Genomic DNA, 12,724 nt, shown 5'->3' with positions numbered 1-12,724 from the left:
TCATGACAAAGTTGATTTATTTCAGTAATTCCATTCAAAATGTGAAACTTGTATATTAGATTCATTCATTACACACAGACTGATGTATTTCAAATGTTTATTTCTTTTAATTTTGATGATTATAACTGACAACTAATGAAGCAATCAGGTAAACACTACCACCACCTAAAGTCCAGTTCAGAGAGATTCAGGAGGAACTTTTTCCCACAGTCCATCTACATGATAAGTAAGAAAGGTGTCCAGAAATGTATGATGTCCTATTGTTAACTGTCTCACATTCTTATTTAAGTCATCTATTACTATTTTTACATGTTTTAATTCTATTAGTGATTTTTGGATTTTCAAAGTTACATATTCAAGGCACAGTCATAGGAGTTTAACAACTAAGCATTTCACTGCATATTGTACTGTGTGTATAATTTGTATGTGTCTAATAAAATTTGATTTTGTTTGGTTAAGGCTTTGGACTTCAAACACTGAGGTTGTGGGTTCAAATCCTGCTACTAATATAGTGTAGCCATGAGCAAGTCACTTCAGTTGCCTATGTTCCAGTTGGAAAACCAAAATAAATATAACACATACCATCTCTCAGATGTTGTACGTCACATTGGATAAAGGCAGCAACAATGCAATAAGTGCATTTTTGTACTACTCATGGATTGTCCAGACTGAACATCATATTCAAACACTAGGATACATCAGACGTCAATGATCAATTTTACATGTGTGTCATTTGATCTGAGGTGATTAGGGATGTGGAGTTTTCACTTGATGTATGTAGGGTGCATCTGCTGGAAGACCCAAAAGAAAAGCTAGAGACTGATAGCTAGTGGATGCCTGTATTGGATGAGCACAACTCTCACCAGTCTCATGAGAGGTCAGAGATAAGAGTCTGACTAGACTGTGTTCAAGAATCCAGTAGTGGAGATGGATATAGCAAGAAGGTTATTGTTGTTTGGCACAGCGCACTGGAAGGACACCAATAACCTGACACTATGGAAGCTAGTTAAACAAGTTTTTGCTCTGGACATATTTAGGACTAACTAGATCAAATGGATAACTTGAGTTCTGGATGCAGATGGAAGATGAAATGCAAGGCAAACTGAAAAATCTGATCTAGCCCCTAGCTAAAGTGAAAAGCTGAGTCATGAATGAACAGGAGTGTACTGCTCCAAGGGCATGAGTCTTGAACACAGAGCACAGTCACCTTACCCTTCACCCCCCCACTGGTGCTAGAGGTGTTTTAAGGACCACAAGCCTGGCTTAAATTCAGGGTTAACAGAAAAGTTGTCTCTCTCTGCTATTCCATCCATAAAGAGGCCATGCCATGACTAAATTTCACATTTGTGTATGCAGATAATGTTGTCCTTTTGTTATCATCAGACTTATCTCCTGCGTTCACTGAAATGGTTTACTGTGAAGTGTTGTGTAATTGGGCTGAGAACTACCATATCCAGGCCTTCTTCAAGGAAAAGACTGGCTTGATCCCTGGAGATAATGAGTAGGCGGTTAACCCAGGGTCAGGGTTTCAAATTGGGGTCTTGCTCCTGGAGGAAATAAATTCCAAGGGGTCCATGGTCACGTAACAAGCAAAGTTACAGTATTGATGAACTCAGTCAACTGGCCACCCTCATTCTACTGGGCATTGTATAATATTAGTATGTGCTGGATAGTGCAGTTTATTCTTTAATCTTTGAACTAAAAGCTCCCAAAGTATCTGGGGTTGCATTCCATGGGCAAGATGGAGAGTACCATAGCAAGGCTACGATGAAGAGAGACGGAATAGGGTGTCAGTAACAGTTTTGATTACCAAGATTTTTGTTTTCAAGCAAATGACTAACAAAGATGGAGCAGGAACAGTCTATTCAGGAGCTCTAAACTGGGTACAATAAAAGTTGTGAGAGTTCAGTCTGTGAACATTGAGGCTAACTGGGCATCTCAAACACAAGCAACACATAATTCTCACAGTTTTGACCAACAGCCTGAGATTGTAACATATACAGTATTTCACTATGTATGTACTGCAAATTTCTGTTAATTAGGACCAAAGCCACTTAAAAATGTATACGTTAAAAGTGACTTTGAAACTTAATCCAATTACATTATTTCTTATTAACTGCACTTAACTTTCCACTTATGGGCCTGATTGCAATGTACATCCTAGTGTATAGATGGCAATAATATCTGTGAAGCAAGATAGGACTAAACCATTTATGACATTACAAGAGAGAGAGCAGCAAGGTTAAGGACTAAAAATTTATGCAGACATATGTATCCATTTCAGTGATGATTCTTGCAGCATTTTGAATTAACTGAAAGCTACAAGTAGAACTTGAATAGCCCGTCAAGGAAATGCTATGATAATCATTTCTATAAGAAAGAAAAATGCCATTTTTTTTTTACCATTTATGTAATCTGCAACATCATAATTTTTCCTGTATCTTTAGCTGGAAAAACAGGTTTTGTAAGGTGTGGTAAGACATGGACTGATATTAAAGATATATTTTAATTATGTGCCAATTCAGTAAAACTAACATTTAGCCCCCAACCCCCCCCCAAAAAGTCAACATGCAACGGTAGCTTGCTGTGGTATATATCATTGCACCAAATAAATATTTTTGCTTTATTTGAAGGTTAATTGTATTTTCGAACTACTTTTCCAAGCAGTAGCAAGTGGAGTGAAAACAGTAAGGAAACTAAGCCATGAGGGACACAATTAACTGCCTTCAGAAATAATGGGAGTACTATCTTCACATTTTTTTTTTTTAAAGTACCATGTTAAGTATGAACTAAAGAAAGCAAAGAATGCCTGAATGTGCAAAATAATATGAACTTGTAGCCCAAAGTGCAGGTATAGAGTGTCTTTTTGGTCACGAATACAAAGAGCCAGAAGAACCACCCTTACTCAAACCCTTCCATTGTTCAAGCTATTAATCCAGAAAGGGACAGGTAGTTGAAAAATTCATAGTCAAATGGCAGAAGGCGGCAGGTCTTGCAGCCAATGAATGCTAACCATCCTTTTGATTGACCTCACTTAGCCCAAAACACAGGGAAATAAATAGGTTTATCTGCTGCTGTACAAATTCTTTATCACAAATTTATGGCTCTTGTATTACAAAGTGTAACAGTAGAATATAATCCAAGGTGTCAAAGGCTATGATTAAATCTACTGTAGAAATGTACTATAGAATTTTCTTCATCAGAACACATCTTAATATTGCTTATAGAACAGGATGATGCTGTTTCTATATTGTGAATATCAGATCAATGTTTTCTGTAGACTTAGTTTAGTTTTTGTTTAATTTAGTTTTTTCTAATTTGTTAGTGGGCAATAAGTGCAAATGGCTTCCTTTTTGAAGTATCCACAGTAAAACCCTCTTTCATTATCAGTAATGTAATTACCAAATTGACAGTCTCAGATTCACTGCATAGTGGACAACAATGGGGAAAAGGACTAAAGTAGTTAACTGCAACCACTAAGGACAATATTTCAGAATCTTTAAATTACTGAAGAGGTTCTTTGGAGTGTTGAATAAAGTGCTTTCCATTAAAAACACCATTTACCTATTCAACAAGCACAGAGAAGTGTAGGGGTAAAAAAAAGCAAAAAGTGTTCAATATCTAACCTTTCAAGTTAGTCACCCTAAAATAACAATCAAAAGCATTTGGCACTTATAGAAAAAAAATTAAGATGCCAGATTCATCTTAGAAGATTGTATACACATACAATTTAAGAAAGAGAAACAAGCATATACTGAAAAATAACATTTACTAGCTACTAAAATTATAACTACATGTCAATCAACAAGCTTAACGCAAATATGTTAACAGATCAAAATAAAAACCACTAAGAAAAATTATAAATATATCTGAAGTTTAGAAATTGTTTTTCAAAAGTTTGTTACACTCAGGTCTCTTTGTTTTGGTCATCATCCTCTAATTTGCGGATTTCACTTTTTAAAAAATTAATTGTTTCTCGGCTTGCTTTTAGTCTCTCTTTTAACTCTGTTATTTCAAAGCTGGTCTTCTTCTTGGCAGCTTCCAACTTCTCCCTTGTTCTCATTTCTAGTTCAGCAACTGCAATAAGTACAATAAAAAAACATACTAAAGATGAAAAGAAATTAAATTCTTATGTCTCATAGTTTACATACTTCCCCACAGTACACACCAGAGTTCCTGTTTTTGTTGCATGACACTGAGTAGTAGAAAAAAAACTAATTAATGGCTTGTCACTTTTACTACTAAGTCATATTTATCAGTTAAGTACAGTTACTATCTCCCCACTCATTACAATTAAGTCAGAAGTAGATGGCATTGCCTAGTATCGTCTCAACTTGAGATTTGCAAGAAATTATCGGGTGGTACGTGTGGAAATACAACAAAGAAAATGTTGGGATCAGCAAGTGTGAGGGAAGGCGGAGAGACATACAGTAGAATTGTGCCAGAAAGTGTGACAAGCTTGGCAGTTGTATGCAAGTGGGCCTTCTTCAAGGAATATCTAGTAGGCTTCTGCTGCAATTAGAGTTAATTAAGCCTTGCAAGTTGAAGCAAACAATTTGCACAGTTGCCTAAACTTCTGTTGATTACTTAAAACCCTGTGTCTGTTCTTAAAGCAGAGTTGGAACCGACTGTGTTAGTACTGAAGTACTACCTGGACGATATTCCAGTGAAAATGGCAAGTAAGAAATGAAATGAGAGAAAGCATTATTACCCTTAGAAGTGTTGACCTTTCATTTAGAGAAATTGCAAAAAAAAAAACAAATTTTAAAAATTAAAAATTGTCAGTGAGTATAGTATGGTGTCCTACACAATCCAAACGCAACTGGAAAAAACTCTTGTACAGTCACAAACTTGACTAAGAGACTTAAAATAATGGCCAGATTAATCATCTGTTAATACAAAACCATACATAGGTCTGCTAAATGAACAGCTTTAAACAATCATTCTCTGATCGTAATGAACAATGCTACAGTTGAGGTTCAAATCAACAATGTGTTAATGGAAGTGCATAATCATGGAAATGTGCAGTAAGTGGACCTGCTAAAATAAAATACAGAAATCAAATCAGCAAATAAAACATTAATGTAATTAGTTGCATTTTTAATATTAATGTTAATTACTGTAACAAGTAAAATGTGCTAAATGGGGTGAAAGCATGAAAGATGCATATTATAGGATATGGGAGTGAATACCTGCAGCAACCAATGAAAAATGATTGCTGCCCAATTCAGAGGCAAAGTCTGGATTAGTACAAATGAATGAGTAACAGCAAAGTCTGATCAGTTAGGTTGGGCACCTTGAAAACAACAAAGACTGCTTTACAGGAATTATGAAATAATTTAAAATTGATAATTATGAATTAATAATACAAACAATACATTTTATTCAGAAAGGCTGCCTTAAAATTGTGACAAATTTAAAAAAAAAGGGGAGAAATTAGAAAATGAAAGCATCAGGAGTTGGCGACATTTGAAATCTAAGTTATCTATTAAATATTGCTGTTTTAGAAGTGTTACTAAGCAGCTAATGTTTCCACCATACACTGATACAGTATCATAACAGCAGATATCACAAACCTGACAAAGCGGTTTTCTGACAAATTTGATTTGAAAAGTGTGCTGTCATAAAAAGAGTTTAAGAGATTATGTGAATGAAAATATCTTGAATTTTCAGTATTCACACAATGATGACATAAGGTTTGAAATTTTTTAGTCATGGTTTAAAGCAGTATTTATTCTTAAGCACCTGTCAGAAGTGCTTAGTAGGTGTGGGGCGTGTAAAGAAATATCACCTTTAGTTTTACCTAATAAGAACTCCGTTTTTAATTTAAGACTGAAAATGATGGTACAAGCAACATTTAAATTCTTGAGGTGGTATTCCAAGAAAAAGGGCTGAAAACCCCTGGTCTATTGGATATGGAATGATTCTGAGTGACTTCTGAGTGAGAAAGTTACATAATTAACTCCTACCCACAAATAAAAGAATATTTTCAAATTTACTGATCAGGTAAATTAGTTTGGCAGGTCTTATACAACCATATTGAAGCATGCCATCTGTACTGTATTATACTACAAACAGCAAACGATATAAACAAACATAACTTACATTCCGTTTCATGTTTATAGGCTCCCAGTGTTAACTGACGTGAAGTTGTTAACAGCTGCTGCATCATTGCTGTGGGGTCTTGAAATATCTATGAGCAAAGCAAAGTAGTAAACCTTTGTGTAATAATTCATTGTACACAAGAAGTCATATCTTAATTTCCGCGAAAAGTCTTTATTTTAATTAAGGCTTTGCAACAAAAAGAATACTCTAAAGTTATTCAAGAGCATGGAAACTAATTCAGAACGTGACCTTATAAATAATAAATGAAACAGCTTTAAAAATAAACCAGGAAAATAAACGAAAAACAATCAATTATCATGTAGCCATCTCAAACTCTTACCATTTCATCATAAAATTCAGAAACCACTATTTTCTTTGGCATGGCACTAGAATCAGACTGGAAAAGTTTCAGTAGATGGTAAAGGGTGACCTGTGAAGGATGGAAAACATTGTAGTGTACTGCCTTTAAACAAATCATACAATCAAAATGTGTGATTTACAACATGCAAATTCAGAGAACAAAAAGCATCTTCAACCAAAGTCACAGTGAAGTAGTTTGAAATGAGCAAAATAAGAGTTGTTGCACTGGAGGAGTATATCAAGCTGTTGTGCTTTTAAGGATAGATCAAGAGAGAACTTTTAACATTGAGAAAGTGTTGGCACACCTGAATGCTCAACAGTTTAAGTCAGACCAAGACAGTAACCAATAATTAAAGTCACAAACATTTGCCAAGTCTTAACCTAATTGTCAATAGAGTTCTCGCAAATGCTCTGGTCCTCAAAATGACACCAAGTTATTCCCTTGCGTGCATAACAACTGGGCGCAACATTGTTGTGGGTGAACGCATGGTCAGATCTCCATGCAGCTCCCATAAGAGGAAATGATACAAAATGATTCCAAAGCAGGAGAATATGAATAATTATAAAAAAATAAAAAGAACAAACCAGGATATTCTTAAAACATAATGCTAACTACAAAAAAGTAGCTAAAGTGGAAGTGCACAAAGAAATTAAGTACTGTAAGCTTAGACCTGTATTAATATAATCATGACAAACATGCCTTGGGGCAAAAAAAAAAAAAACTTAAGAAGGCAGCTGGTGTCTACTGAGGTGAAAAAGCATATTTCTAGACCAGGGCAAGTTAAAATACAATTTAAATAGTTAAAGAAAATCAAATACACAAAGACTACATTAGACCAGAACCAAAAAAAGTAAAATATGGTTAATAGAATGAAGGAAAATGTAGCAATACTTTGTTTGCTAGTGACGGTACATCTGTATAACCATGGGGGTCAAGTTGACCACCCCATCTAGCTACAAACCCTTAATATTACAGGAGAACGGATTTATTTTTTAACTAGTAAAGAATTCCACAACAATCCCTAGCATTATCACAAAATATTTCACTACAAAAATTATTCACAATTTGTCTCATTTTCTACAGGGACTACACTTGCAGACTACAACTGAATCTGCTAGAAGAACACCCAGCAATTATAAACCACTAGACTGATTTAAAGTTTCAGTTTATTTCTCTATTTACTAAACTACCAGCTGCTGGTGGTTCATTAGTGAAACATATGCTGCATGTGTTTTACTGAGGGAGGTCTTTTAGGAAACTGTACATGTGGCTATTATGGCTTCAGTAACAGTCAACCATTTTTTCTATAAATTCTATTGTGAAACCGAAAATCTTTCTAATGGATAACTCAGGTTTTAGCAGTATTTTGAAGAAATATACTTACAGGCCTTTCATTTGGATCAATGAAAAAGATTTTAATGATAATTTCAAATTCACCCCAGCCCGTTTCTGTTATCTCATATGGTGGTTTTGTGACAACTAGAAACAAAATTTTTAAAAGTTATTAAAATAACAAATAGATTAGTCCTGTAATAATCTAATGAATCATCAAGCACATTCATTTTCCATGAGTAAAAAAAAGTTATGGGACTCCCAATTCCTTTTGTAGGTTACATTGAGTGGCAAACTCTAATTTGGTCTGGTGTATGTCCAAGGACTACACTTGTAGTGTTAATATTATGCAATACTTTTTGGTACTGTTTTAAAGTGGAATGTGGAGAAAAATTAAACAACTGTCCACAACCTGAACACTGAAAAATTACGAAGAGTAACCTGTTTTTAAGATGACATTACTTTCTTCTTCTTTGACTCATACATGCATTTCCATTTCACATTATACTTATAAATCCAAACTATTCAACCTTATTTCTTTGTTAATTACTAATACAATTTTTAACATTTACAGTCTTTAATTATAAAAAGTCTTCGGTATTAACATTGAAAACTGGAGAGCCAAGAAATGGTAACAGTGCCCATCACCATGTGGAAATGTCACATTGTTTGTACCTTTCAATATTCACTTTTTGACAGGTAGACGAATTGTCCATACCTGTACTATTTTACACATAACTAAATTAAAATCATTACTAGTGTTTATTTGAGAGCTATAGATATCTCTCTCTATATGTCTATATCTCAATCTATCATATATATATCTATATCACTATCTATATACATATATACGCACACAAAATATACATCTTACCTCTTAGTGGATTTCCATAACTTTCATGTAGTTTGAATTGAATTTTTTTTACATATGCAGACATATCCTGCAAATAAATTTAAAAAAAAAAACATACTTTACTCAAGCAATAATCTAGTTTGCATTAAAAAATACTTAAATCATTTACTAAATAAGTGCACTACATCCAAATTTTTTTTAATTTACAAAAATTGATGGAAAATTGTTTTGTGTGGTATTTTTTTCTTTTGTTTATTGTGCCCACACCTGATTAAATATGACATGGTTTGGGATTTTTAAACCAAAAAGGTGCTGCTACAATCCTTGCCTTTAGCTTGCTATGTTAATATGAACACATCACTCACCTTGTCTGCTTGGAGTTCAGAAAATATGTAAATAAATGTATCACAGCCCTGTGCTTAAGGATCTATGAAACACTACATAATGACTTTATCTGCCACACAACTCCCTGTTATTTGTTATTACTGGGATACAGTTAAGGAAACAAACTATGTGAAAACCTTGAAAAATCAGAAAAACGACAAAGAAAGTTAAATACTTAATACTTATTAATGTAAACCATAGTGATGTTCCCACTGACTGGACACCAATCTATGACAGACAATTTTTATTACAAAAGACTTAATCAAAGATCAATAAATTAGCTGATCAAAAAAAAAATTCAGTCAGTGTTTTCCTAAGCTTACAATAAATTGGTTGTAGTTCTCCTTTATGAAAGGTACTATTGTAGTCGGACGAGTGCACGTCTGTTTGCTTTGACATTCCTGTAAACAAACAGTAGTAAGGTAGATTTTACCAGAGACAAAGAGAGTAGACCAGAACATTAAAGAAAATGGGAGTAATAAACTGAGAAAAAGGAACTGGAGGAGTCATCCTGCGCAATTACATAAAACATCAAAAAAAGCTTTTTATTTTGTCTTTTAATTAAAACAGACCCTGCTTGTCTGAGTTTGGGTGGCAAGTGAGCTTGTACTAAGTACTGCAACTTCCATTTTTAATTGTAAAAAACAGAGATATATGAGATATAATTGCAACTAAGTAAACAATAGGCTTGCTAGCTTAACAGCACAGTTTACCTATTTTACTTGTAAACACAATAATAAACATAGTACAAACCTTTTAAAAGGCCACAAATCTATTAAATTGTTCGTGAGTCAAGAATTATCAAGAATATATAGAAGAATGACAATGCTTGTTTTTAGTTTATAGAGTATGTATTTTAAGTCAATTTTATTTTAGTATTTTCATGGTGACTGAACAATAAGCCTATAGAATTTCATTTCTATAACAAAAAATGAACAGTTAACACCTGTGTTTTTTTAGCTTAATTAAAAAAATACCAAAGTAAACACTTTAATATAGAACACAAGGCATTTCCACATCTGGTTATAAATAAAATAAAAAAAAAAACATGACATTGGTGATTGGCCCTGGGAAAAAAAAAAAAAAAAAAAACTTGAACAGAGTATCCCTGCACAAACAGGAGTAGGATTGGCAGCCACTATTCTAGAGGCTGGGTAATTGTTACCAGCGAAAGCCACTTATTCTCACATACTTCATTCCTGTACGGCTTCACATATACAGTCCACTGATGAGTGTGTCCATCTTCTTCTCTCTTTTTTCCAAAATATCGTGCAACATTTCCATAAACGATTGGCTTCACAATTGTAACACCCTTAAAGTAAAAACAAATTACAAATGTTTCTGTCCTTAGAATGTTTACCAGTAAAAGTTCATCTCTATGACGAATAAATCAGTCCTAGGACCTTAACTTCAAATTACCAGTAAGTACCAAGCAACTGTTATCAGTATTTGACAACAGAACAGTGTTAAACATATTACTTTTATATATGACAATTTATCCTCTTGTGAAAACTGTAAGGTTAAAAAAATATGCTGGCGTACGCGTTTTAAACGTAACGTATTCAAGTTTGAGTTACAGGTTTACAGGGCAACAAAGAAAGCACACCTCAAAAGCAGCATTCAGATGTACCATAAATGAGCTTCCCCAGGCTGCTGAGGCACCGTATTTAGCATTCAAATTCAAAATTTTAAAAAAGTACGATGGTTGTTCCCAAACGTTTTTACAATTGGGTGTAACATTTTCACTTGTAAGCTGATGATTTGAAATGTAACTTGGTGAAGTAAAAAAAAAAAAAAAATCACAATCAGAATAACCTTCAATATTTTAGGGTTTCAAATAACAATATGTAATACTGGAAACATTAAAACAAACACGATAAAATTATCATTGACACAAAAAATCGTAATAAAATAGGATTGTTTAACCCCTTTTCATATTTTTTTAGTCCTTCCAATTAGCATTTTCAATTAAAGTAACGCTAATATAGAACAAAGTAAATAACTAAAATGCAATATAACTAAAATAACAAAGCCTTCCCAATGGTAGTTACAGAACCGCACATAGTAAATGATCATAAATATTCAGAAATAAATATTTTATTATTCAGTTTTCCAACTAATATTAAATAACACTAGAATTCCATTTTAAAAGTTGTGAAATATGGAACAGCACTCACATATTTTGCATATCTGCCTACACACGATAGTCTTAACAAATAAAACCTTAGAAAATAGTTTTCTAAAGTTCACCGTTGACAGCGCTTTCCACTGAAAAGACTTTGCAGGTCCATACATTAATTGAATTAGAGCCGAAAGCAAATGTTCTAAGGATTTCCTACCGTATATAAATTTCTTTTTGTAATTTTGTACCTGAAAGTTGTCGATGTGCAAGTTCATGCGTGCCTATATCTGAACGTAAATTATTTGTGTTTGTAAAGCAGCACTAGGTTGTAGACTATACTATTAATGTTTCCAGTTTTGATCATTTGCAACTTTCTATACACATTCTATCCACAAGCTAATCCGGTGCAGTCAAACTGCACATTCGTCAGAAACTTTTTACATGGATGTCACTGCTGGAGTCGCCAGCTTTTGCCTTATTAACATGGATAACAACAAAACATCTGACTTAGCTGCAAGACAAACACGCACCTTAACTCGGCCCCCAGAATCTGGTCCAAATTCAGCCATCTTCTTTTTCATAATCAAGCGGCAGTTCTGTAGCTAAAATTGCTCCAGAGCTGCCGCACCAGTTGTTTAACCCACAACCCTCTCCATTGCAATGAAAATAAGCAATTGTTACAAAGACCGCTCTCTCTACACTACACTCCGTGCGCTTCTTCCGGTGTGCAACACCTAATACAGTCGCTACCATCATTCCCTTACGCTTTGCGTTTTGAGTTCCGTGTTTTGAGCATTTTTTTTCTTTTCTTTTCTTTTCATTTGACGCCAAACGTCTTTCATCGAATAATATTGTAGGGGGCAGGTACGTATGTCATTACACACCAGAGCCGGTCCTTGGATTTTTGCTGCCCTACGCGAAGTTGTAAATGACGCCTCGCCACCCCTTTGCTTTGAAAGGAATGATCACTGCCAGACCAGCACATTAAGATCTGGATACTGGACTGGGAGCAGAGAAGTATTTAAGATCTCGAATTCATAATTCGATAATGTCGCGTTATAGGTGAGGGGTGCCAGAAAATCAATAGGAATTTGGCCTATATTTATTGCTTTTAACGTTTCTCTGAGGAAAATTAAAATACATGTATTTTTAAATTGGTGCCTGTAGTTATCTATTTAAACCACCACCATATATACCATATACATATATAAACTGCTCAAAAAAATTAAAGGAACACTTTGAAAACACATCAGATCTCAATGGGAAAAAGAAATCCTCCTGGATATCTATACTGATATAGACTGGGTAATGTGTTAGGAACGAAAGGATGCCACATCGTTTGATGGAAATGAAAATGATCAACCTACAGAGCCCTGAATTCAAAGACGCCCAAAAAATCAGAGTGAAAAAATTATGTGGCAGGCTAGTCCATTTTGCCAAAATTTAATTGCAGCAACTCAAAATTGTACGCAGCACTTTGTATGGCCCCTGTGTTCTTGTATACATGCCTGACAACATCGGTGCATGCTTCTAATGAGATGACAGATGGTGTTGTGGGGGATCTCCT

The 12,724-nt window shown here is 34.3% G+C and overlaps 1 protein-coding gene across 1 annotated transcript; it reads right to left on the bottom strand.

Annotated features, from left to right (window-relative positions):
• Positions 1-3,752: 3,752 nt before the first annotated feature.
• yeats4 (YEATS domain containing 4) lies at positions 3,753-11,899 on the bottom strand. Its single transcript, XM_039769804.1, has 7 exons — positions 11,688-11,899; positions 10,228-10,347; positions 8,673-8,739; positions 7,851-7,945; positions 6,446-6,535; positions 6,106-6,193; positions 3,753-4,077 (listed from the first exon to the last, which is right to left on the bottom strand). The coding sequence occupies exons 1-7, from the start codon at positions 11,736-11,738 to the stop codon at positions 3,908-3,910; spliced, it is 681 nt and encodes a 226-aa protein (XP_039625738.1). The 5' UTR covers positions 11,739-11,899; the 3' UTR covers positions 3,753-3,907.
• Positions 11,900-12,724: the final 825 nt, after the last annotated feature.

This window comes from Polypterus senegalus, chromosome 11 (genome assembly GCF_016835505.1).
Source record: "Polypterus senegalus isolate Bchr_013 chromosome 11, ASM1683550v1, whole genome shotgun sequence".
Lineage (NCBI taxonomy): Eukaryota > Metazoa > Chordata > Cladistia > Polypteriformes > Polypteridae > Polypterus > Polypterus senegalus.
The sequence above is the reverse complement of the archived record's forward strand: the minus strand, read 5'-3'. Positions and strand labels throughout refer to the sequence as shown.

Bases quoted from the DNA above. Each gene is read 5' to 3' on its own strand.
- yeats4 (XM_039769804.1), bottom strand. From the start codon at position 11,738: ATGAAAAAGAAGATGGCTGAATTTGGACCAGATTCTGGGGGCCGAGTT. The intron at 7,946-8,672 runs GTAAGATGTATA...TTTTGTTTCTAG, and splicing joins TTATGGAAATCCACTAAGAG to TTGTCACAAAACCACCATAT. The intron at 4,078-6,105 runs GTAAGTTATGTT...TACTTATTGCAG, and splicing joins CTATAAACATGAAACGGAAT to TTGCTGAACTAGAAATGAGA.